The sequence below is a fragment of the Hoplias malabaricus genome, chromosome 14 (genome assembly GCF_029633855.1).
Source record: "Hoplias malabaricus isolate fHopMal1 chromosome 14, fHopMal1.hap1, whole genome shotgun sequence".
NCBI lineage: Eukaryota > Metazoa > Chordata > Actinopteri > Characiformes > Erythrinidae > Hoplias > Hoplias malabaricus.
Window position 1 is genome coordinate 11354147 of NC_089813.1, and position 27230 is coordinate 11381376.

A 27230-nucleotide genomic window follows, 5' to 3' on the forward strand; every position below is an offset into this window, starting at 1 on the left:
TTTTCTACGATATTGCTTTCCTGTGATTATTTCATGAATGCTTTGTTTGTATTGTCCTCCGGGTTCTGCTGTGTATGCGACATGGTTTTGATGATGCAGGTTTAGGGTGAAAGGGTGGAGATGTTCCCCGCCCACCAAGCGCGTGCCCTCACCTCATTTGAGCTCGAGCAAAAGGGCGCTCAATACAAGTGCACGCGCCTGCTCTCAGTGCCACGCGTTCCCTGTCAGAGCGCACGAGCAGCACGGAGGAGTAGCACATGCTCGGTGAGTTCCTTCATGTTCAACAATATTTACTTTGCTTATTTACTTACAGTCTTTTAAAAATGTTACATATGTTATCCCTTTTTATACTGGTAATATGCTTTAGCTTGAATTGGCTAAGCTTTATTGTCACTGAGTATTATATGTGGCTCTACCTCTAGCATTAATATATATGTGTGTGTGTGTGTGTGTGTGTGTGTGTGTATGATAATTTCTTCTAAATTATTTCAGCATAGATTTACTATTGTTGTTCAGAATTAAATATAATCTGAGTTTGTTTTGTCATTATCAGCATGACACTCTATTGTTAACACATATACTACCACATCCCTTTATCTTTATTAAGTAAACAAATAAACACTGTTCAGTATGACCTCAGGGACCCCACTGGCTTAAAAAGATACTGAGCAATGTTGTATATTTTTAAACAGTATACTCTATCAAGGGTACATTAATTAATATTATACACTCAAACATGTTTCACAGTGTTATATACTCTTTATACCTATGCCCTCATTACTGTGACACTCCATAGTAATATAGTTAACTGTTTCATATTTACATGAATAGTTTTGAATGAATGCTATGCTCTCTTCCCTAGTTAACTGCTGATGCCTAATGAGCTAGCCCCTGAATCTTCATCCAAGAGTGTTCCCAGCCCACCCCAGCCCTGCTCAGAGACTGGTAGGTATGTGGGGGAAGGATATTCAGTTCTGGGAGAAAGTCATTCTGAGACAATAACATTGAATAATGCATCCTATGTTTAAGAACTGTGTTTATTCTTCCTTTTGCTTATTTTTTTTTATCTGTAAAAGTTCAGTACTGCTATTGTTAGAACACCAACAATACTATTAAATTCATTAGAATTGACTGTGTTTACTAGGAATATAAAATGTAGATGTGCATGGATTCTTAGTTTAAGAGAATAGCATCATAGTGCACACCCAAATCAGTAATCAGAAACACACTTTTGTTTTCTGTTTTCCACGATAAAGAAATTCAGAATTGGAATGCTGTAAAAACTTAGCAGGGCCATTTTGCTCACAGTGGTGAAGATGCTGAATAGTTCCATACATTTCACATATTACAGATATGTTGCCAGATTCTTAAGACATGACGAGTTTTGTCTAGTTTAAAACAGTATGGAGATATCTGCATGGCACTGTAAGACAGCCGTGAAAGATAACAAATGTTTCCCCAGATTTACCACTGTTTTTCCTTTTTGCACCAAGCAACTCTGAATTACAGACTGAGTCAATGACAGAGACAAACAGAAAGCTTAGAGAATTCAGTGCCATTACCTTTTAGATGTGACACAACGGTGTTGTCTGTGATAATTTATGAGTACTGTGTTTTAAACATGACGTCTTTGATCGTTAACACATTCGCTGGACTATATAGATACATTTATTTAAACATGTAAAATAAAATTTCAAGCCCAAATTTTGCTCTTGTGATTGAAAGTGACAAAAGCAAAACGTTTTGTGATGTACACATTTCTGACATTTGATTATTTAAAAATTAAATGTTAGCTACTATAACCCTTGTTTTAAACTTGGTAACACACTGTGATCTATATATTACTATAACCCTAATAGACTGTTTATAAAATAGATTATTTAAATGCACATATCTACATTCTGTGGTAAACATAAAATCAAAGTGTGTATTTGAGGTATTTCCCGACAACTGTCACTGCATAATATGACAGAATTTGGTTTCCATAAAGACTTGAATATAGCCAATTGTGAAATTCTTCTCATTTTCATTAATGATGTATTAATGGTGTATTTCATTAATGATGTATTTTGGAACTTAGTATCAAAAAGATATATAGTAAAATATTATTGGAATGTGTGTGTGTGTGTATGAGAGAGAGAGAGAAAGAGAGAGAGAGAGAGAGAGAGAGAGAGAGACAGCGAGAGAGAGAGAGAGAGAGAGAAATAAATGTTCTTCTTCTTTTTGCGTGTGGTGTCTTTTTTTCCAAACACACAACACAAATAAACTGTTTCCCCCATTGTCTGCTTTGTCTGATTTCACCAGATTTTAACACTTTTGAATATTTGATGAATGAATACCATACCTGTGTATTTATAGATGAAAAGATGTAAAAATTCTGTAAAAATGATACAGTCAAAATCAAGCATGGTAAGCTGTAAAATGGGTGTATAATATACTGTTAAAAATGTAGCTATGAGCTACGTGTAGGCTGCTTGACCAAGGGTTGCCAAATTACAATGAACTGTTGTGTACTGGGGTTAAAATTACAATAAAAACCAAAAAAAAAAAAAAAAAAATAAGCTGTTCAAAGCAGCTTATTGACAATATTTTCCCCTTTGTTACCAAAATGCTTTTGAATGAAACATTAAACTATAAGAAGCATAAAAAATATAGCCATGGAATTGGTTATGCTAACTTCCTGCTGAACCAAATCTAATGAAATCCAAACAGGACATTTCAAGGACACTTTTTGGGCAGCCCTGCCTTGCCCTGTGCAGTGAGACAGAAGTAATAACAGACACGAGTGAGTGGCAGATGGACAATGCGTTATGGTCAAGTGTATAGGAACTATTAGCTTAGGAATTCAAAATAAGTAAAGAATATAACATCAATAAAAACTGTTTTAAAGCAAATAATCCGATTTTTGTTCACCATATAAATTTTGGTATAGTTTACCCCCACAATGGCTCTGGCTTTGTTTACATTTTTATGACATATGAACAAAAATATTTTTTTTTAGTTTATACTCTAATTTAGTTCAGCACTGTGTCACGTGTTACGTTTCATCTTTAAATTAGCATAGCTTGCTTTTCTAGATTTTATATCCAGACGTCATTTTTTTAAGTTTCCCGCCTTTTTCCCGCAGCATTGTGGGGACTTGGTGTGATTAAACCTCTCTCACCGGGACACGGCTCTGTTTTATTCTGGTTGGTGTTTTGTGTAGAGCACCAGATGGTAGACACAAAGGCCCCTTCGGTTGGCCCTTTCCTGAAGGGAATAATTGGAGGGAAATTTGAATAACTGTCTCGCGCCAGACGCGTGCTGCTTATATGCTTGCCTTTTTCCCAGAGTTTGAACGGGAGTCTACCACCCACCAGATTTACCACAAACCCCGCCTTCCTGGGCTGGGATTGGCTTGAGGTATATTATTACACGCGTTCCACACCAATGATTGGTTGTAAGTCAGGGGGAGGGCGGGGCTTCACGAAAACGAGTTGGGAAAAATAACTTCCCAGCGCGCGTGCGCGCACACACACACACACAGAGACCGTTGGCTCTCTTGTCTGTGATTGTGTGGGAATTCTCACACGACTTGGGTCGCACGGATTCAAACGTGTCAGTTAGAAGATAATGAGTCAGGGTGCTGTTAAAATAATGAACCCTGTTGCTCATGAAATGATGGAGGATGGATTTTAAAAGGAATTGCCAGACTGGATAAGACTAGGTTATTTAAATATAGTTAGCAATGACAGTGTTCGGTGACATTTTAATGATAATTAGGAGTAGAACTATGCACTAATTTAACAAAATTATTTACTGTACTTCGGTCATCAGATATGTTAACAGAACAAACTAACAAAATACGAGTCAAACTGCTTACTTTTTCAAATCCAGATCGATTTCTTAAAAAAAAAAATTTAAAAGTTGTATATGCATAAAGCATATTTAAATGAATTTTCTAATGTCGTTAATGACGTAACAATGCCATACTTGTCTACAGTTTTTTAAGACAAAGTCAAATCTTGCGCTAAAATGTGAAGCATTTTAATGAACCTCATAGGCTTGATGAATAACAGCGCCACAACGTTCCGCTCTGCTTTAGTGCAGATATTTCCCACAGTCCTTGGGGACTTGTTGCGTGTTGCCCCTTTCTCCCAGAGGAACCCCTCCCCACGCGTCCGGCGCGTGCGGATCTGTTAAAACTGATTGTGATTGTGTGTGTGTGTGTGTGTTTGGGGTGGGGGCTTTCAGAAGAGGCGGGTGTTAGCTCTGCACGCGCCAGGCACGAGGCTCAACTCTCTTGGGAATCAACCATCAACCTCAGAGCAGGCGCTCGAGCGGAAAATTAGGCTTAACTGCATATGGAGAGCGCGCGGAGCTCACAGCTTGGAAAGTCCCTACGGCCGTGAGCAAAAGTATGGGCACCCCTGGTCATGTTTTTGTTATTTTTAACGTTTATTTTTCATACTTTAGGTTTAATTATCATATTAGAGGAACACATATGTTCTATTTAACAAAAATAGCATGGAATACGGTGTGTTATTAAAGGTGTTGCACATATAAAATTCAGTAGCTATGATAGGGGAACAAAAATTATATGTACGTAAAGCTCCTGCATGTAATTTCCATGTGTTCATACACCAATAATAAGTGAAAAAAATAAATGTACATGCTTCGTAAACGCTGTTAAGCATGACAGCTAAATTAAGGAGGACTGAATATTTAAACTTCAAAACTTTCTATTAAGCAACTGAGCAATATATACAGAATATATACAAATATATTACAGTAAGTGATTTAGTGCTGTCTTGAAAGTCAGATAAATAGGAAAAAATATTGATGAACATGATTAAGTAACTTATAAAATAAAACCTTATATAAACCCGTCAATGTAATATCAGTGATGTGCAGTTTCCCCATTTCTATGGGCAGATAGAACTGTGCTGCTCTCATTGCGGTAACAGCGCCTTTGTCCAGTCGGTTGCATTTGATTAAAGTCATTGTTTTATTCTGCTTGGGAAAAAAAATATTTATTTATCATCACAATTCTAATGTGACACTTCTTTTAAACGTTCTAGTTCAACACTCATAAACAAAGTTATGCTCGACTGCCATCTATTGGTCTTGCGGGGTACAATCAGAGTTCAATCCCTCGCCCCACACCTACCCCGCCCTGACAGGTAAAATACGGGAACGTAATCGGATATATCCCCTGTGTGCGCATGTACAGCAGGACATTTCACTCCACTACATTTATTTACCAACACATCCGCTATCTCAGCAATAATAACCATGTTCTTTGGTTAAAGTGTTAGCCGTGTGTTACAGTAAGCGGTTTAATTGTAATAGTCAAATTTCAAACAACAGTGAAGTCAAGGCAACGATTTGCTCCGCGGCAGGGACGTCGTAGGCTGCAGTCACTGTAACGTTTGAGCGGATTTGAAAGGAGCAGTGGAGAGACCAAAGCGGCTCTCCTCCCCCTCCTCCTCCCCTTCATGGATTATTCAACAGGTGTTTGAGGTGGTGAAGGAGCCTGAAGTGAAGGAGAATCATAAACTAAACAAATTCAAGCTAATTCGCGTCGCCGGAAACGTAGCAGAGGGAGAGGTGAGCGGAAGGCAAAAGAGGGTCCAGCTAAACAAAACAGTCCGCGAATAAACAGGAGGAGAGTGTCGCGGAAGGTCACGAGCCCGAGCCTCGCCGTTTCACAACAATGAACCTCAAGCGGATTTTCTTCCCACGGCCGCTCGGTTCTGCTGTTTTGTCTGCGTTTCTGGTGTTAAAGCACAACGAGACCTTTTAAGAATTAATAACGGCTTCGTTTAGACCTGTCTCGCGCCGACCGTTAGGATATGAGTGAGCTCGCGGCACCTTCATCTTCTAGCCGTGTTTAACCGTCAGCCATGGAGAAGCCGGCTCACGTTTGAACTTCACCGAACAGAGGATGGTAGCTAACACGTAGAACTTAAAGCTACACTTTCCGCCGAATAAACTCCGTCTGTACCAGGAACCGAGGTGTGAGTTGGTCGTTTTCTTAATGGTGTAACTTACTAAACTACTGAGAGAGTGCAGTCATGGTGGTGGAGAGGGCTCTCCTCGCCGCCAGACAGGGCGACATTCAGACTCTGAAAGTACAGCTATCGGAGAAGGTTCTGTCCGGGGATTTGAAGGACGTGCTCGGCGCTTCTCCGGTTCACCACGCCGCCCGCGCGGGGAAGTTATCGTGTCTCCGGTTCCTGGTGGAAGAAGCGGGTTTGACGGGGAACAGCGTGGCCAACAACGGAGCGACACCAGCTCACGACGCCGCGGCCACGGGCAACTTGAGCTGCCTCCAGTGGCTCCTAACGCAGGGAGGATGCCGAGCGTCGGTGAGTCTGAAAGGGCAGTGACCGAAATAGTTTACAGTCTTAGATACGTGTGTCCAAAGTGAAATGGCAGAGTCAAGCTAAAGTTTGGGTCTTTACTTTGGCACTGGAGACTAATGTGGAAAACAGTGGATGTTTATAGCCCCTCAATTAGCATTACACATCAGAGCTAACAGTTAATGACAACTACAGCCCACCTATTAGCACTGTAGTGATACTAAACAATCACACAGAGGGGCATTTTATAATACTGAAGTGTTGTGTTAATAAAATACAACACATTTGTCTTGTTAATGGATTTTTTTGAGGTTAGGGTAACATTCAAGCAGTCCAAAACCCAATATTGCTTCATGGCTCATACTATGGGTACCAATGGACTAAATAATTTAAGATAGATTGTGTTTGACCTTCGATATAAACATGTGTACGAATTAGTTGAGCTAAATTGTGTTCAGGTCTTTATTATACACCATATTCATGCGTGTTCAGTATAAAAATACATAAAGGCAGTAATCACCTGTATTTGAGGTTTGAAAATGACTTGAATCTTATTTGTCGCCTTAATTATTGCTTTAAATACAGCACAAGACTGTGAATGTATAAGCTTTGAAGATTGACCTAGAGCCAGTGCACTGAAACATTCAGGGTGACACATGACTACGTCTGTCCACGCTGGAACGAATGCTGCCTAATGCTGATGCTGTTATGTCCCGTGTCATTATTAGGACAGGTCTTGTCACACTCATTCAACCTTCAGCCGATGACCAAAGGGTTTACTCACCTGTGCGGCTCGGTCATCAAGCAGTTGAGGAGGTTGAATTCTGGGGAGGGATCCGAGAGTGAAGCCTGATAGTTTGTTTCTAATGGGACGAGTGTTTGTGTGTAGTATTCCATGGTGCATACAGGGCTTTGTTTATTTTGAATTATCTAAAAACTCAATCCTTCCTTTCTGTTTTCTTGAACCCTTCCTTCAATTCTGACAAAGGGTAGAAACAAGATGAGTAAACAGCATTCGGAAATCCCACCAAGGCACTATAACCAGATTTTTAGTACAGAATGCTACATGAAAATGGCCTCGTGAGTTTATATATATAATATATTAATAGTGATGTGTTTTCACTCATTTGTCAAGCTGTAATCAAAAATTATGACCCCTACAGGTCCACAAGTAAGCAGTGTTTATTTGGGTTGTAAACCATTCTCAGTTCGGTAATGACACTGACATGATTGCCCACATACAAAGAAATAACACACAGCAGTACTGCTGGGAGTTATAAACACTGCAAATTACAGTCATCATCTAGTCTGTCCATCAGTAGTCCGTTTTTGACCACGGTACACTTCTTGTTGCTGGACTTTTTCCAGTCTATCAGTGACACTGTATTGCCTTCATGCTGTTTGTGTTACATTCACTAACACCTGCTCTCCAACCAAATGATTCCTTCAGCGGTGGTCCTGTGGAGGTCTTGAAGAACAAGGCTTACATTGAGGCTTAGTTTATTCAGACAAACAAAAGTAAGATCTGTAATTTTATAAATTCAAAACAGTGATGCATTAAGACAGGAATAATATCAATAATCCTGCCAGAAATATGCCAGTGTGGCAAAAGTATTGGCACTGAAACAATGCTTGGATTGGACTAATATCCATTTTTTGTCTGCAACTGTTTATCCAGTTTAGGGTCACAGTGGGTCTGGAGCCTACCAGAATCACTAGGCACAAGGCAGGAACACACCCTAAATGGTTTGCTAGTCCGTCACACACTTACATGCACACCTATGGACAATTTGCACATATCAACGTGTGTTTTTGGACTGTGGGAGGGCCACACTGAACACACTAAATTCCTCACAGACAGTCATCTGAGATATGGCTTGAATCCACAGCCCCAGCACCCTGCAGCTGTGTGACAACGGCACTCACTACCTGTTTGGCCACAGTTACAGCGTACTTGACTGATATTTTAAAACAATATTTAATCTCATATGTATTGCACTCGGGCGGCACGGTGGCGCAGCAGGTAGTGTCGCAGTCACACAGCTCCAGGGGCCTGGAGGTTGTGGGTTCGATTCCCGCTCCGGGTCTGTGAGGAATTGGTGTGTTCTCCCCGTGTCCGCGTGGGTTTCCTCCGGGTGCTCCGGTTTCCTCCCACAGTCCAAAAACACACGTTGCAGGTGGATTGGTGACTCGAAAGTGTCCGTAGGTGTGAGTGAATGTGTGTGTGTCTGTGTTGCCCTGTGAAGGACTGGCGTCCCCTCCAGGGTGTATTCCCGCCTTGCGCCCGATGATTCCAGGTAGGCTCTGGACCCCCCGCGACCCTAAATTGGATAAGCGGTTACAGATAATGGATGGATGGATGTATTGCACTCCAGAAGATAAGGATGTTTAGGTGTTGCTGGGCTGCTGCGTTAAAATATCTGCATTTAATTTATTTTACTGTATTTTTAATCCAATAGAAATCCATGTCGGATTTTTCTGTTAAACTAATCCACATTTGGTATTAAATAGGGCATATTATACCCTTCTTCCACAGATGTACACACTACTCTGGGTTCTTAATAAATTGTCTGAGACATGCTATGGTCAAAGTACCACAAGGATCAAACAACATGGCACTTACACTGCCTAAACAGCCTTGCTCAGAACAACTGGTTTCAGAACCTGGTCCATTAAAACAGAATGGGCCTCTGTTTACTCACAAGGCATGAGGACCAGAAATGCTGATTTTAGTCATTTTCAGTTTGTTCTCTTTTTTTCTCCATATTTGTTAAATATACTGATTTCTGTACTAGTTGTGTTTGCCTTGCGTTGTTTCCCCTCTTTGATTGGAGAGACTTAGACCAGGAAGCACAGTGGTTCTGAAGTGCATCTACTTGAAATGAAGCACAAGTTTCCAATGACATATTTTATTCCGTGTTTTTGAAAAAACTGAGTTGTTTAATTTCATAGTTTGTGGGTTTACAGGAATTGCAGATACTCCTAAACAGAGGTGTTGATAATATGGTGCCTTATAAGCATTTGCAACATATTAGTTCCACCTTCTTTACCACAATCTAATATTTAATTACCATTTCTGTTATGTGTTTTACATTAAGAGTCTGTCTGAATACCTATGGTCCTCTCTACATAGATAGCATTTTAAAATGGCTGCAAGTGTAAGCTCGGTATAACCTGTAGGTAACCTGAAAAACATTCTCTCAAAATCTGAGAGCTAAATAAGGTTAAACCCTACTCTGTGCTGGACTTGGACACACCCTGCACAGCAAAATCTCCAGTGCTGAATTTTCTACAGGGTTCACTTGTGTCCAGCTGGACTTGAATGAACACAGTGCCTGTTAATTCAACACTGCTGGTGTTAATTCAGTGCTAGCCTTTTTAAGCTAGCCTTAATCTGCCACGTTTTGGTTTGTGTACTTGCCTTAATGAAAAAAACAAACATATTTGAAAGCTAGCCATAGTATATTATTATAGCTTGGAAGGTGGTCAAGCTTTAAATAGGTTATTTGCTGGACCGTGTTATTTTAAGAACTGGTCGTTCTGGTGTGTTTTTGTTTATTATGATCGTAATTAGATGAAATGGACATTCAAAATTTGTTCATCATGAACACTGTGTGTCACTGCGTATACTTTCTTATCTATAATGAGAAGCTAAACAATTTTTCAACAATACTCTTAAATCAAATTCCACATAAAGTACTGTGCAGAAGTCTTAGGCACCTAAGATTATTATATATATTTAAACTAATACCTTCTCAGTAAGCATGGTGCTTATATAAAATTATATATAATGACAGTAAATAAAAAAAAAAAAAGTCATCTTTTTTTCTATAAAGTAGTAGGTGTGAGTGAGTTTGAAGAACAATGTTTTGTTCAGATTCTCCTTGATTTGCATGAATTTGTTAAATCAACAGCACACATTATTTAAAATCATTATTTATTAACCGGTAAAACTAGGCATTGGATGATAACCTCAAATAATACGGACTCCACGAGGAGAGATTTGGAAAAAGTTAAACCAACACATTCACACACAGAATATCACACTCACTGGAGTAATGTTATTTGGTTTTATTCTAATGTTGATCGTTGTTTTTTTTTTTTTTTGTAAATAAACACAGACTGCTCAGATTGCGCCCAGTGATTCCAGGTAGGCTCTTGACCCACTGCAAACCTGAACTGGGTAAGAGGTTTCAGGCAATGAATGAATGCTCAGATAAATAGCTTTATAAATCTCATGAACTCTGGTGCCTAAAACCTGTGCACAGTGCTGTATATTTTCTTTCCTTATCCACAACAGGACAACAAGGGGGGTTTTGACTCTTCTTATTTGCATATTGTAAAAATGTTGATCCATTTGCATGATTCCTCTGATGACACGCTGTTCTCTAACTAGCTTCCTGCTTTAGTCGCAGGTGATCTGTGATGTTTCTGTGGAAAGGGGAAAAGAATCACAGACTAACTGGGACACATGCAAAAATTGTTCTGAAATAACTTAGGCTAGTTAAATGGTTGCAAGGTTTCGTCTACAGTCCAATTTAGTCGACAAAATCTCAGAAGATTCCTCAGTCTTACTGTTTATTACTATTGTTCTTAATTGATTTCAAATTGTATTAAATATCTCCTTGAAAGTTAGCAGAATATCACCAGCAAGAGATTATTTATAATCAGTATTTCACTACACTTCTGTAAAAAGAAATACAGTTTTCAAAAATAACAATGCTGTTGAAAACCATGTAATGTAAATGATAATGTCATCTTCTTTTAAAAGGACAATGTTTTAAATATGAAAGTGTTGGCCTCTCATCAGTCTAATCCCTGTGGTCTCGTTCTCGTCAAAACAGTATTTTTCTGTTTGTGACTTAAGTGCATTGTTCTTATAAGTGATTTTTCCAGTAATATCCATATACACTGAAACGTCATTGAAAGCACACAGCTACTTTCATGTGAGCAGCTAACACTGAGCTAAATGCAATTTTACTCAGTGGATTTTGGAAAGGGTGGTGACTGCCATACAGAAAATGTAACCAGAGCTGCCTCTTTCATTTCCCTCGCTCATTCTCCCTCTCCAATTCACTAACATCAGTTTAGTTCCTTGGATGTGGAAGTGGTAAGCTATAGTTTGTTGTATGTGACACTGGCCTTAGAAGGTTATATTACAGCATTGAATTAATTACATGAATTACCAATGGAATGACTGCTAAAAATAACTTTAAATCACGTGGAGTGTTAGTGAACTGGTGTTTCTAAGCCTTGTTTATGTGTTCCAGAATGCTCGGTTAACTGTATTATATAGGGTAAGTAAATAATCCAAATCAAATCATGCTGCATCAGATGATTGCAATATTTGTTAACAGAGCTATAGCTGGTGTTTATTGTTTTTTTGATTAAATTAATGTGAACTAGGGTGGCACGGTGGCGCAGCAGGTAGTGTCGCAGTCACACAGCTCCAGGGACCTGGAGGTTGTGGGTTCGGTTCCCGCTCCAGGTGACTGTCTGTGAGGAGTTGGTGTGTTCTCCCTGTGTCTGCGTGGGTTTCCTCCGGGTGCTCCAGTTTCCTCCCACAGTCCAAAAACACACGTTGGTAGGTGGATTGGCGACTCAAAAGTGTCCGTAGGTGTGAGTGTGTGAGTGAATGTGTGTGTGTGTGTGTTGCCCTGTGAAGGACTGGCGCCCCCTCCAGGGTGTATTCCTGCCTTGCGCCCAATGATTCCAGGTAGGCTCTGGACCCACCCCCTGAATTGGATAAGGGTTACAGATAATGAATGAAAGAATGAATAATGTGAACTAAGGAATGCCAAAACCTGAGTCATGTAAAGGATTTGTCTTAGTGTTGGAATCACCATGTTACATAGTAATACATTACTGTAATTTCACTACTTTTGGTTAATGTGTGACGTAACCAATTACACATTTTCCAATTCTAAAACACAACTGCAATTGATGACGTTTAAATTTGGAATGGAAACAAACTTTAAATATAAAAATGTATTGCTAATATAGGAAAATACTCCAGAGGCTCAGTGTGCTGCAAATATGGAAAATAACTTTAAATATTAAAATGAACAGCAAATAGTAAAAGCCACAGCAAAAGTAGCCACAACACAAAGGGTGTTTTATTGTCAGCGGACACAAAAGGGAAATGGAACGGTTATCTATTTTAGCAACAGTAACTAGAACAGAACACACAATTTGCTCATTCCATATCAATCACTTTCTAAAATAAAATTACCGTCATGACGTCTGCAATTTGTGAAACAACGTGGGATGGCTCACAAATTTAATGCAGCTATTGAAAATCTAAGAATGGGTTCTACAGCGTAATTAAACAGAGATGCATCCAAAATATATTTGAAATGAAGTGCATTAAAACCTGTCTGTAGAATATCACATTCACTATCTGTAACCGGTTATCCAATACATGGGTCGCGGTGGGTCTGGAGCCTACCTGGAATAATTGGGCGCAGGGCAGGAACACACCCTAGAGGGGGCCCCAGTCTTTAACAGGGCAACACACACACCACCTACCAACGCGTGTTTTTGGACTTTGGGAGAAAACGCACACGGACACAGGGAGAACACACTAAACTCCTTACAGTCACCCGGAGTGGGACTTGAACCTACAACCTCCAGGTTCCTGAAGTTGGGTGACTGCGACACTACCTGCTGCACCACTGTGCCACCTGTGTTCATCTGAGTTATTCAGAACTTAAAAAATATTGTTGTTGTCAATGAGATCTAGTAGTAAAAAACTGTCCTAGGTACTAGTATGAAAGCTTTATTTTTTTACTGTGGGACTGTGGAGAAATAAGATGTTTTAATTTGACTTGTGGATATTTAGCGTAGTATACTACTCATATAACTCCTATACTTTTTATTTGGTTGCGGTGGGTCCAGAGCCTACCTGGAATCATTGGACACAAGGCGGAAATACACCCTGGGGGGGGCGCCAGTCCTTCACAGGGCAACACACGCACACACATTCACTCACACACTCGCAGTAAGTGCAGTGAAACCCATTTAAAATCTTGCCAAACTGGAATCACTTATGTCTCTCTTGTGTTTGCAGGATAAAGACTGCTCTGGAGCCACAGTCCTTCACCTGGCTTCCCGCTTTAGCCATCACGAGATCACTGAGTGGTTACTTAAGAGTGGGGAAGGAAATCCCAGCATTGCCACGGACACAGGAGCCCTACCTGTTCACTATGCTGCTGCTAAAGGGGACTTGCCCTCGCTCAGATTACTGTTGGGACACAGTTCAAAGTAAGAGCATTTAGGTTATCAAGTCAAGGCTATAATAAGTGTATTCAATTTATGTCTCTTGTTTGGGTGACAGATATTTAATAGCCCATCTGTGTGGAGCAGTTCCTCTACATATGTGAGGCTGTATTTAAGTGAATAAGTTACAAGCCAAATCCAAGAGCTGAGTTGCATCCAGGACAGTATAGTAGTCTTTGGGTAGGTAGGATGGGCTTTCCTCTCTCCCATCACACAGTACATTAATAAACATGGATGTCTTTTTTATGTATTTATCATTTGATCATAGCTTTGTGTTAAGATGCCCAGTTGTTCATCACCATCACTTTGAAAACTGCAGTGGTGCTTCATTTGACATGGAAGATGCACATGTCGGTTTCTCTTTACCTTAATGGGATAGACCTAACTAGCCAGTGAGAGTCGACTGTGACTAAATCAGAGGCTGAGGGTTTGTTTAGAAAAAAAAACAGCTTTGTATGTCAATATATTGTAGCATATTTATACAAGAAGTATACAGAATTGTACTGTAGTGATTTTGCTATTTAGAAATTTTCTTTTAAAGACAAATTATACCCCTTTTCCACAAGTGAACACATTTCTAGCGTCTTAGTTACACATCTGTGATGTGCTTTGGTCAAACTCCCACAATGATCAAACAACACAGCACTTTTCTCACCCTGTCTCAACAGCCCTGTTCAAAACGAGGTTTCAGCACCTGTTGCTTTAAACGAGAACGATCCACAGGTCACATTCAGCACGAGCCAATGAACGAGGAGCAGAAACTCTGGATATTTTTTGTATTCCTTTAAAGCGACTATTGATCTTATACCTAGAGTTCCTTATATGACCCCAGTCCCTTTGTAGGACTAGAAGACAAGGAAGTCACGATGAATGGGGGTGGAGCTGAAGGTGGGAGGTGTAAATAAACTTCACATGACAGAAACAAATTAGGAAAGAGGCAGGTAGACCCTCAGGCCATTTTTTTTTTCACACACATGCATACTGTTACTAGTCAGCATTGTTGCGGAGTGACACAGTCCCTTAGAGATAGCCCTGAGATACGGCTCTTATGGGCTTGTTATTGTATTATTTCTACACACCCTAGTGCAGTGGCACATGCTTAATTAATTGTACCCAAGGTGGTTTTGTAATTTGCAACTAAGGTGGCAATTTGTTTATTCAAAGGACTGATAGCATCTCCATTCATAAAATGGATTCTACAAACCACATCCTCAAAACAGAATGCCCTGATGTGCAAATCAGTAAAAATGGTTGTATAGGAAACCATACAAAGGCAACATTTCAAATTCTGAACCTGAGAATAGAGAGGCTGAATCTTTCAGAAAGAAAGTTGGGGAGGGTTTCATCATTCTTAACATAAAATAAAGAACTGAAGATTTCAGTACATATTATATGCAAAGGACAAGGTTCAAAACTAGTATTGACTGGCTGTGATCATGGGCCTTCAGGTGGAAATTTCTTATTGGGCTCCGAAACACTACAGAAAGCCATTGTCTGTGAACAGAGTTTGTCACAGCATCCATAAATGCAAGTTAAAAGTTGTATCATGCAAAGAAGAAACCATAATTATAATAAATTCTGAATTATATATGCACCATCTTTTTTAACAATTGTTTACACATTGTACACCAACAAGCCACAAGACCTCTTCTTGTTTATCCACCCACTTTTTTTTTCTCAATTCCGCTGACCATAGAGGTGCATTTTGTAGTTCTACAATTTCCTCTTGCCTTTCCAATCACATTGCTGGACCCACCTTTATGTAAGAGCACAGATATGAGCTTAAACAGAACCAAATACGTGTACTTATGTAAATGAGAATGTCAAAGAAATAGAACTGAGCAAAATAATAATAATAATAATAAAATGCTAAAACCAGAGCTAATGCTCACTTGCTAATTAGTGTGGTGTCCTGTTGTTAGAGTAAACAATGGTCATTTAATGGAACAGATGCTGAAACTGGTTGTTCTGAACAGGGCTGTGTTGTTTGATGCTTGTGGTATTTTGATGACAAATGTCACAGACTTGTCATTAAGACCCCAGAACTGTGTTAACTTGTGGAAAGGTGGTATAATAGTTCTTCTTTAAGATGATGTTGAAAATCTCTGGCTGGTGAAACTACAAAGCTGAAATCGAGGTTAGTAACACCTGCACCTGGAGTGAAGTTGGCCAGTAGGCTTGTATGTTAATTGGGCACTCTAACAGCATTGCTGGGTTTTAGGTTGAGACTGGACTGGCACAAGGAAAAGAATCTTAGTAATAACACAGAAGGTGACCCCTACTACAGAGAATGATTTTACAATGAGGATTTTGAAGACTTTTCCGCCGGCAACAATCAAAGACGAGTCAAATATCCCCTGTGCTGAAGCCCTCTCTGTGGGTGATGCCTTGCTTACTCTGGGGTTAGACAGATGCAGTGCTCCTGAAAGTTTAATAAGGAAGAAAGCTGTGGTTGTGCTCGATAGCCTGGTCCCATTCAGTATTGTGTGCTGTGGTCACTATGGTGACCACTAGTCTAATGAGGTAAACAAATACTGTTGAATAGAGGCCTGCTTTCTGTTGGACCTCTGTATTGTGTTGATAGGGTAGTTTTTGGACGAAGGAGATAACAGTCTCATGGTAGAAACAGCATTGCTTTGTTGGTATATGGCACGTTGTTGATTTTGACTGTCACCTGTTGCTACATGGCCTAATGACCCTCATTAAGGTTATAGGGTTTGTATTGTCATCTGAGAGCGAGAGTTTTTAATACATGGTTCACTGCTATAGTGTCATGTTTTGGCTTTGAGTTTCAGAAGGTGACACCAAACCCACCAGTGAGACTCATTAAGGTGGTGCAACTGAGGTAACGCCTAAATACAGGCTCATGCTTTTTGGAGGATTTTGTGATATAATTTTAAAACTGAATATGGACTCATTGTTATGTTTTTTGTAAAAGGAAAGGATCATAGAAAGGACAGATAACTGTTTTAAGGGATTTGAGAAGGATACAGCCAGGAAGATTCATTGTTAAAATCTGTGAATGCTCCTGGACACCATTGTTATATAAATTTTGAAAGTAGCATTTGACTGCCAAATACCATAAACTATAACCATAACCATAAGCATGCTAGAATTTTTTTGTTTGTTTTAAAGGCTAAGCACCACTTAATGGACCTCCATGAATATTTCACATTATTTTAGTTACTGACAGATATAAGTATGAATTAAAATGAAAATAGCAGCTTAATTTGCTTTAAAACTGACAATTTTATTAAATTGACGGAAAAACCCGAGCTCGCTACGGAAATTCTTGAACGCAACCGTGACGTCACTGGTGGACAACAGCTGAACAACGTCGCGGTAAAACACCGTTATGACTGACTGTTATGACAGTATCTAGCTAAATAACCAACATTATTCATGACAATAGCCTAGCAATAAGCTAAACTCAAATTTAGAGGTACCGTTATTCTTGTAAATGTGATCGGGCACCAACGGTCTTTTAAACCTTATTCCTTGAAATAGTAAGAAATAACATGTTTTCTGACTATCAATAAACACAAGTTAAGAACTCAAATTCCACTGTATTTATTTGTTTGACACTTTCATAGAGCTGGTGCTTAGCCGTTAATAAAAAAAATAAGAAGAAATAAAGAAAATATTGCCCCTAGCATAGATTATTGAGCACAGATAAATGTGGCTGCGGTGACATAATTTTTATTCCGTGTTGAATGATACATCTCTCAGAAGCACTGGGATGCATCAGTGATGTTCCTGGGGTCAGCAGGGGTTCTATCAAACTAATTTGTCAAAAGGCTGATTTGTCCTCTTTTGCTCCCTCACTATTTCTTCGGTACGGCCAGACGTGTTGGCTATTACCAACCAGCCTTCGTGCCAACTGTTCAATGGTGTGGAATGAGTCCTTCATTAAGATATCAGTGTCTTTTGTGAAAGGGGGAACAGGACCGCAGACAGATGTAGATAAAGTACCTGGACAACAAGCCTGCGATTTATGAGAGCAGATTCGATTGGGCTATTGTTTGCTTGTATCCTGCTTTAACAGGCTGTGGCCTGCATGTTGTGGCTCTTCACTGATAAAGCTAACGGCATACAAAACACATGAGGAGGATGACCATAAAACATTCTCAAGGTGTAAAACAACACATGGAGGCTGGGAGTTATGTAATCAATTAGTGCAGATTAAGGGCTTTGGCCTGGCTTAGAACCTGCAAGGGTCAAAAAGGGAGGCCTGGCTTTCAGATGCAAAACATTCAAAGGCTTTTAATTCCTTTTACAGTTCGATGCCAGTTTAGACAACACTCTCTACCTTTGATCTATTCAATCATGTAGTAATTCTGATTCTGTTCAGTCTGAGTTTTATTCATGCATTATGTCTAATTTGTAAGGATCGTCTCTCCCCTTGCCAAGTGGTTCACCAGACAAATGGCTTCAGAAACAGTGTAGCTTCACATATAAGATGAGCTATGTTCATGTGAAGTAATGATTTGGTAGATTTTTTTGGTTTCTATATGTTAATTATGTTTACATGTTATATATACCTTTCTATACATTTTGCCTCTTGAGCTTTGCCAAATCCAACCACTCTCTGTGTTTTCAATGGTATTCTAGCAACAAATGAAAGATAGTAGAACTTAGTTATCATTACACTCCAATAGGTTTTTTATAAAACTTACACATACATTGTTAGCTGCTTGAAATATCGTATTAAGTTCAAAGACAGCCATGCTGTTTTCCTAGATAATTGAAACGTACTTCTTCCTGAAACTCTTTAACTTTGGGAGCCAGTGGGTGAGAGAGCACGATGGGCATATGACTGCAAAAATAAGCAATAATAGCATTATTGCAATAATATTTACCTGTTCTAGGGTACATAGCTATCTCTGTTAGACAAGGCCTCTGTGGCAGACAAGCAGGAAGGTTTGAATTTCATTTTTATTAGCCTTAGTTCAGGTTCAGAAAGCTGTACTCGATTAGGTCTCTGTGGCAGCCAAACAAGAAGGAATGAATTTCAGTCTTATATGCCTCAGTTCATTTGGTATCTTCTTTAGCATCTCTCTGTCTGTGCTGTGAAAATGACTATGACATTTTGCTGGAGTTGAAGGGTGCCTGTTCTTTGAACAAAAGGTCAAGTGGGAATTTGTTGGCTGAAGTACCTTCAGTACCTTCACCTATTCATCCTCACACAGCTGCTTATGTTACTGAGAAGACAAACTTTTTCACCAGGGTCTAAATTATTTACACAGGAAGAGCCATCTAGACAAATGGGTATATATCAGGCAGGGCTCTGAAGAGTCAGTAAACCTGTTTGAAATAATACTGAAATTAATTCACCTTGACAAGAGCATACAGGGAGGGGTTTTGAAAAAGAAACAACAGTACTGTTACTGTACACATCTCTGTGTGTTAAGGACTCTGTGTGATGTTGTGTTCATTTGGCTGAACGTAAGTGTGTTTAGTGAAGGGTAGAGTTATGGGCTGGGTCTGCTTTCTCTCCCAGGCTGGTACACAGCCTGTTGGGTTACAATCATCAATGATTTACACGTCTGACCACTTCCTAATGACAGAACCCTGAATAAGCCCTCTTCCTGTTTGAAATATTAAGTATCTCTTTGTTTTCGTTTGGAACACTGTTTGAATGTTGGTGTGTATGCAGGGGTCCATATTTCCGATTGCCTGGTGCCTGTAGCTGCATCAAGTCACCCTTTGGTCTAAAATATGCAAAGGCTGTGGCCCAGTTGGTCAACAAATCACCTGACCGTCTTCAGAAGTGGCAAATTCAGGATCAGATCATTTTTGACAGAATTTAGTTTGAGCTGTCCCAACACCCCTGTTTGTGATTATCAGACAGCTGGAATAAAATCCTGGAAATTATTTTAATTTTTAATTTTGCCAACTCAAGCCAGCGTATTTTCCATATATAAACAACGATTATTGAGAACATACTGTGCCTGTTTTGTTGGGTATGAAATTAATGACATATAAAGCTTTTGACCTGTTAAACTGAGACTCGAGCATATGAAGATACAATGATAAAAGCAAGTTTTACGCTTTCACATTGGCCTCAGTTACCATTAATCTATCATTAACTTACCATTGTATACTCCAAATGTATATCCTGTACTCTAGGGTACACAAAATGAGAAAAATGAGCATGAAAAGGCAGCATATGCAAGAGAATCTGATTATGGAGACAGTACTGGTAGGAAAACTGGTAAATGTGTGTTTCTACCAGAAGCAGCTGGAACGTATAAATAATGTGTCATTTGGACAAAAAATGGATCACTTTTCCAGTTTACGGTTGTTTGGCCAGCCACTGGCTGACTTTAACTTTGCTCTTTTAATCCTTCATGTGTGACTGGGAGGGAGAATGCATGCTTGCATGTTTACTTACGTGTGTGTATTTGTGTGTAAAAGGAGCCTCCTCTCCCCTCCTCTTCTCGTCCGTCCTTTCTGTCTTCCTGCTCACTTTGTCTGCCACTTGTTAAGTCGTGAGTAACACTGAAACCAATGGAGCACCACTAATCCTCTTAGTTGACTCATTGCTAACTTGTCAGTCTGGGTCCAAATAAAGCCACTCCTTATGGGATTTAGAGGGGAGGCTCTTGCTCACTCCCTGACCTCCTGCTGTGACCAAGGGCCACATTATCACTGGTCTGTCCCCTATGGAACATGCTAAAGGCCTGCCTGCTTTATTGTCTCTCTCCACAGAGTGTATGATGATTGGTGGCTTTGTTTTCATGGGTCCTCACTTTCAGTAATTTGTAGTATTCCTGTAAATCTTTGACCTCTCAGCACTTTACAAAGAATATCACTGATGTAGCATTACTTGAAATCCAGTGCAATTTTATTCTACACATCTACCTTATTGACTTCTTTTATCAGCCTTAATAGCACATAGAATAGTGTCAGACAGGGCAGGACAATAATTCAATATCAATCTTTCAATAATGGTGATATGATTTTTAAACACATTTTTCAATTTTTCTATATCCATCATTTACAGAATCTGTCACTGACTGATAATCAGTTTACAGGGTGGGCCATTTATATGGATACACCTTAATAAAATGGGAATGGTTGGTGATATTCAACTTACTGTTTGTGGCACATTAGTGTATGGGAGGGGGGAAACTTTTCAAGATGGGTGTTGACCATGGTGGGAAGAGGGTCATGTGACACATCAAACTTATTGGGAATTTCACAAGAAAAGCAATGGCGTGCTTGGTTTTAACATACCTTTTTTCTTTCATGAGTTTTTTTTTTACAAGTTTCTGACCACTTATAAAATGTGTTCAAAGTGCTGCCCGTTGTGTTGGATTGTCAATTCAACCCTCTTCTCCCACTCTTCACACACTGATAGCAACACCGCAGGAGAAATGCTAGCACAGGCTTCCAGTATCTGTAGTTTCAGGTGCTGCACATCTTGATGGTATGGTGTGGTATATGGGGTACAAAGATAGTGGGGTCATTCTTCATCAGTGGAAACCTCAACACCACTGGATATGTGAAATTGCTACATAATGATGTGTTTTCCTCTTTTTGCACTGAAGCTGGCAGGTTCCCTGAGTTTTTCCAGCAAGATGGTGCACCACCACATTATGGGTGTCAGGTCCGAGCATTCCTAGATGAAGTGGATTGGTCGTCGTGGGCCAGTTGAATGTCTCCGGATCTGACCCTCTTAGACTTTTATCTTTGGGGTCATTTAAAGGCAATTGTCTATGCTGTGAAGATATGAGACGTGCAGCACCTGAAACTACGGATACTGGAAGCCTGTGCTAGCATTTCTCCTGCAGTGTTGCTATCAGTACCCAATAAGTTTGATGTGTCACATAACCCTCTTCCACCCGTTCACCACCCATCTTGAAAGTTTCCCCTGCCCATATACTAATGTGTCACCAACAGGAAGTTAATATCACCAACCATTCCCATTTTATTAAGGTGTAACCATATAAATGTCCCACCCTGTAGTACGCTGCCGTCAGTTCACTATTTTCACATTGGTGGCAAACTTTATTTTTATTTTCTTTCAAATTAAAACAATGTTTTTTATATATGTGTATATGTGTGTGTGTGTTAGTTAATGTCAGATTCATTTATCAGAACGTTGTAGGTACAGACATTCCCTGTGGGTGTTTTTGGAAGTTGCTCTCTGGCTTTTATATTGTTCATATCTGTTAACAGAATTCTGTGGATATCAAAATATAAAATTTGGCAACACTCTCTGCAGTGACAGTTAGGTTTGGTGTAAATTCTGTGATCTTATCTTTGTGATCAGTGCTTTAAAAAAAGCCTGTAATTAAATCTCCTGTAATTAAAGTGGCCAGGAGATATGATCTCATTACTATCATGTTTTTGTCTTTTATTATTTAGATGTTGTCTCCTGAATTTTGCACTTTGCCGCCCTTGTTGAATGTTGTTGTCATAATGTTTCTTTTCTATTTTTGTTTTCCAGTGTTGTCAACTTTCAAACCAAGAATGGTGCCACACCTCTATACCTTGCATGTCAGGAAGGCCACTTGGAGGTCATCCAATACCTGGTGAAGGACTGTGGGGCAGATCCAAATATTAGAGCTAATGATGGAATGACACCTTTGCATGCTGCAGCCCAGATGGGACACAACACGGTCATTGTTTGGCTTGTGAGTGGGGAAAAAAAAGGTTTTACAGGAACCTAAGGGGGATTTGCAAATTTTTCCCAGTATGTATATTGCTTCATATGCATACAGTTGTACAGGCTGTACAGAATAAAGTCTCTACTGTTCAGATAGGACATGTGATCCCTGGCATACTGTGTCAATTTTCATTACAGCTTTTCCCCCTTGCTTTATCCTATGAAGCAGCTTTAGCCATTGATACATGTTGACATTTGCTAGTGACAGTATATCACCTGTAAGCCTTCTCTTGTTGTATTTCTTACTTCATGTAAATATGTAAGTCTATACTTCAGTCATTTAGTTTCCTTTACTGTACCAAATAAATTAGAATGAGAAAAAATTAAAATAAACTTAATTAATAAATGAATAATACACCTAGACTTAAATAACCCTAAAGGAGACAGTCTGCATTATGAGTATGACATCCCTTGTATTGCTTCCCATTTGGCTTACACCTGGACCTGCTATATCTCTGTGTAGATGAGCTTCACAGACATCAGCTTGTCTGACAAGGACAACGACGGTGCCACTGCCATGCACTTTGCCGCCAGCCGTGGCCACGCCAAGGTCCTTAGCTGGCTCCTTCTCCACGGCGGGGAGATTGTGAAGGACGGCTGGGGCGGGACCCCCCTCCATGACGCAGCTGAGAACGGAGAGCTGGAAGTAAGTGGTTCACAGAATCCTCTTTGAGGACATACTATGTGGTGTAATCTCTTTCAGTCATGGTCTATGATGCTGTAAAGGTTGTGGCTGTTGTGGTCTTTGAAGTACAATGCTGTACATGACAACTCTGAAACCTTAGATGACATTACATGGAAACTCTGAGGTCCAAAGGTATGCCCTTACTGTAATATATAAGACTTGGAGACTGGATGAAGATACAAGTTAGATTAAGGAGTACTAAGAGAACTATAAGCAAATAGAGCTTACAACAAAATCACTGAAAATTATGCAATGAACATGTAACCAAAGTTGGTAACAGTGACTACAAAAAGACGCTACAATCTAAACACAGCTGATTTGCCTACAGAACAGGGCTAGAGCATATCTGTATGCCCTCTTGTATACATTTTGTTCTGTGTTCATTATGTGGTGTTTTTCTTGTAAATTATGAACTCATTCAACACTGTTGTCCGAGATTGGGAATTCTTTTTCTATTCTTTTTCTTTAAGTATCCTATTTTTAGTCATGAGTTTGTATTGAGTATGTACTGCAAGACCAGTAAAAGATAGAACATTCAATAAAGATGGAACTGAATACAAAACTGAAACACAACCGTCTTAACCAAAATGTTCATCACAGACAAAAAATAATATCAAATAATTACAGCGGTGTCCACTGTTAATGACAATTTATAACCTGTGGCTAAACTGAATATATTGAATATTCCTATTCCTACAAATAAAATGACAGAGCAGTAGTAGTGTGTATTGTACGAAAAAAACAGTCGATAGGTATACTCGATACCAAATTTCTTCTAAATATATACTAAGGTCAGTAGGGCCCTCACTCTATGGAATATGCCAGTCTATGAAAGAGAACTAAAGGGCTGGGTTTCAAAGAACACATTCATGAGGACAGCTGTCCTGCGTTAAAACTCTGGGGGAGAGAAAGAGACAAAACCAGTCTACCTTCTTTAGGTCTCTTTAAAACAGTTCTTGTGATAATGTTACTGTTAAATAGCACTGTGGCATTGTTTGGGTGTCCCCTGCCCTTTCAGGTTCACCAACTCAGTCTCACACACTTCATTTCAGAATTCCCTTACATAACTTAATTTAGTGGTAAAAACAGGATTTAAGTAAGGGTTTATACAGAAGTCAGGTTTGAGGAATGTTTTGGTATTACAACCACCTATGTTTTACCTTTTAAAGCCAACTGCAACAGACATCCAGTACTAGACGACCATGGTTTCAATCTTTACAGCTTTAAAGTAGGACAGTAAATATTTTGTAATCTGAAGGTTGGGTCATCATGCAAATCATCCAAAGAAACTTTACCATGCTTTCAACATACCATTTTAAGATTGGTTACACTTAATCACATTATTTGTAGGGTTCAAGACACCCACATAATTCCATTTCATTCTTGCAGTTGACACCCAATCAGTATTTTAAAAGGGTTATGAAATGCTCCTCAAGGGATGGTGAGCTCCTTTAATGGTAATCTTGGCTGAGGCTGATTGCTTACCTTTTGACCTTTTGAAGCTGGAGCCATGCAAATAATGGTTTTCCAATTTGCATCCGGGTTAACCAAAGCTTAGTTTTTGCTATGTCCAAAGACCACATCCCACTTTACTAGTGTGCAAAATCAACAATATGCATGAGAAATCGCACTCATATTTCGAAATTATGTGTTACTCCCTGCCCACCGTTCACGTCCTCTCTTTTTTTCCCCACAGTGCTGTCAGATTCTGGTGGTCAATGGTGTGGACCTAGGCATTCGAGACCAGGATGGCTTCACTGCAGCAGACCTGGCTGAATACAACGGTCATCCGCAGTGTGCCAAGTACCTCCGCACAGTGGAAAACATGGTGAAAAACAAATATGCAGCTTGTGTTTGCAGCAGTCAAGTAGCATTTAAATACATAGATGTCTGTTAATAAATGTATGGGTTTTTTTTTATCCCTCTTGAAAATAATGAGTAAGAATGGTAATTTAGTGATATTAGTGTTTATAAGTCTGCGTGGGACTGTGGAAGAAACCTGCATCCCGAAGTAGAGACGCTTGCATTGATCTTCTGAAAAGAATATACAGGCCTTTAGTCTAGTTAGCAGTGGTAGTAATCCTGTAGTTTCCACGGACAATGTATGCATGTATGTGAGAGAAATAAAATAAAAATGAATAATTAATGAATGAATCCTTTACAGAGGGCTGTTTTCACCATTTTGGTAAGCTGTTAAACTATGTACCACTGTGTCCTCACACTATCAAATTATTATATTTCCTTTAATTTACTAAAACGTTTGTCGTTCTGTTTCCAACTAATCTGAACGCCTTGTTTGAGAAATTAAAGTGAAAGTAACCTTTATATCCTACTAACAACTGACAATCACTAATTTTTATGCTAACGTAGCCCCAGTAACATGTTAGCATCCAACATTTAACAACTGATTAACAGATAACAATAGATCACACTAAACACTACAGAGATCCAGAGGAGAACAAGCCAATAATCCACGTTATTAGCTAAAAAAAGCCTGTTGAAATGATCAACCCCACATAATTAATAGCAAATTGTATATTAATAAAACATTTGATGGCTTACTCAATACTGTGCTCTGAAAAAGAGTTTTATTCCTCTTGTTTCCTCTCAGAGTGTGGAACATAGAATTTTATCAAGGGACCCCTCAGCAGATTTGGAGTTTAAGCAGCCTGACTCAGGCCTTTCCTCTCCAAATGCCACGCTGAACCCAGCAGTGCTGCCTGTGGCTCACTTCGACGTGGGCTCTCCCTCCAGCTCATTGTCCAACTATGACTCAGCCAACTCCAGCCAGTCCAGCACAGGAGAGAAAAAGAGCAGCTCATCTCCATCACGAGTACCAGCAGGTGAGTACATTCACATATAATTAGAAAGGAACTGAGTTGATCTTAAAGTCTCACAAGGTCTTTAGCGTAACGCAATTCATCATACACACACAAACACAAACACAGTCAAGATGTTTTGCTATAATTCTACACAGAAACTGTATGGATAAACCGTTAGGACTGAAATCATTTAAGATAGGATGAAAGTGGTCAGTTGGCCTCAACATGCCGATAAAGCTGTTTAGATATCAGTCATACCTGTACTGATCTGAGATCTGGATACTAAATATTAAATAATAAATGCTATACTTGGCATTAGAAACAATAGATTTATTACATAAAGAGCAATGTGGCTGCGCTGAAATGTTTCTTCTGTAATTTATTGTTTTCTAAACTTTTTTGTGCACGTCCATCCTGTCATGCTTGAAAGCCTTTTTTAAAATCCCTTGGTATTTATTTCTCTGAATTCCCATGTGCTTTGAACAAAGCCTTGTACACAGTAAACTATAACCTACTGACATGACATCTTTGGCTGCTTAATGCAGCATGTGTGCACTATTGTCCTAACAATGGTGGGAAAAGTTGTGTTCACTGAGCTGGAAGAGACTCAGTACAACTGTTGCCATGGTGTTGTAAGGGCCACCTGCCTGTGGGCAAGCCAGTGGTGCCCTCCAGTGGAATCTTAGAGTAGTACATTTATTCAATGGTATCCTCTTCACTTACTTTGGGTAGACGTTGCCTGTTAGCTGATCAGTCAGTCATTTCAAAATATTGTAGTGGATTTGCATAGACACTTCTGATGTTACTTTTTAAATATAGAATCCTACTGTTAAACATACTACTATTCATTTGGTAATTTGTTTGTAAGTAACTGACAATAATCTAATAAATGCAGGTGAATGCTTACAGACTAGATGAATGACACTCTTTTACACGGGACAAGCTCAGCTTACGATAAAACATTTAATGTTGGACTGTATTGATTTTGTTCATAAGAGGCAACAGATCCTAACTGCTACCTATCTTACTACCTTTATTGTCATGAATGTGGCCCTATGGGCAGATATAGTGTTAATTACAAACTAACTAACTAACTGTTACTCTAAATAAACACGGATAATGTGTGTTTTGTCAAAGGAGGCCCAGAGTCAACCATCAGTGACATGGAGACCTACATGGAAATGCTGAACCCTGATGGGGCTCAGAAGAAGGAGCCAGCACAACCTCCTCCACCACCACCCACTTTCCCTCCACCTCCACCTCCACCACCTCCTGACAGCTCCTACGTCCCTCCACCTCCACCCATGTATCCTCCTCCCATCCCACCTGAGGAGCAGGGGTCAGCAGAGTTTCTGAAAGTGAAGAGCAAACTTCGGCATGTGGAAAATGACACTGCGAAAAAAAGAGAGGTACACCATACATTTTTC

At 39.6% G+C, this 27230-nt stretch overlaps 1 protein-coding gene across 3 annotated transcripts in view; it reads left to right on the plus strand.

The window, feature by feature from the left end:
* Nucleotides 1-5471: 5471 nt before the first annotated feature.
* espn (espin) overlaps nt 5472-27230 on the plus strand; it is a 53821-nt gene continuing 32062 nt past the window's right edge. For 2 of the 3 annotated variants that reach the window (XM_066644951.1, XM_066644950.1), the window contains exons 1-7: nt 5472-6350; nt 13414-13607; nt 22078-22264; nt 22760-22942; nt 24678-24809; nt 25593-25824; nt 26941-27212. In XM_066644951.1, the coding sequence (XP_066501048.1) occupies nt 6057-6350; nt 13414-13607; nt 22078-22264; nt 22760-22942; nt 24678-24809; nt 25593-25824; nt 26941-27212 (1494 nt within the window). In that variant the 5' untranslated portion in view covers nt 5472-6056. Of the gene's footprint in view, nt 6351-13413; nt 13608-22077; nt 22265-22759; nt 22943-24677; nt 24810-25145; nt 25167-25592; nt 25825-26940; nt 27213-27230 lie in introns of all 3 variants that reach the window. The other variant, XM_066644949.1, reaches the window with a different exon arrangement.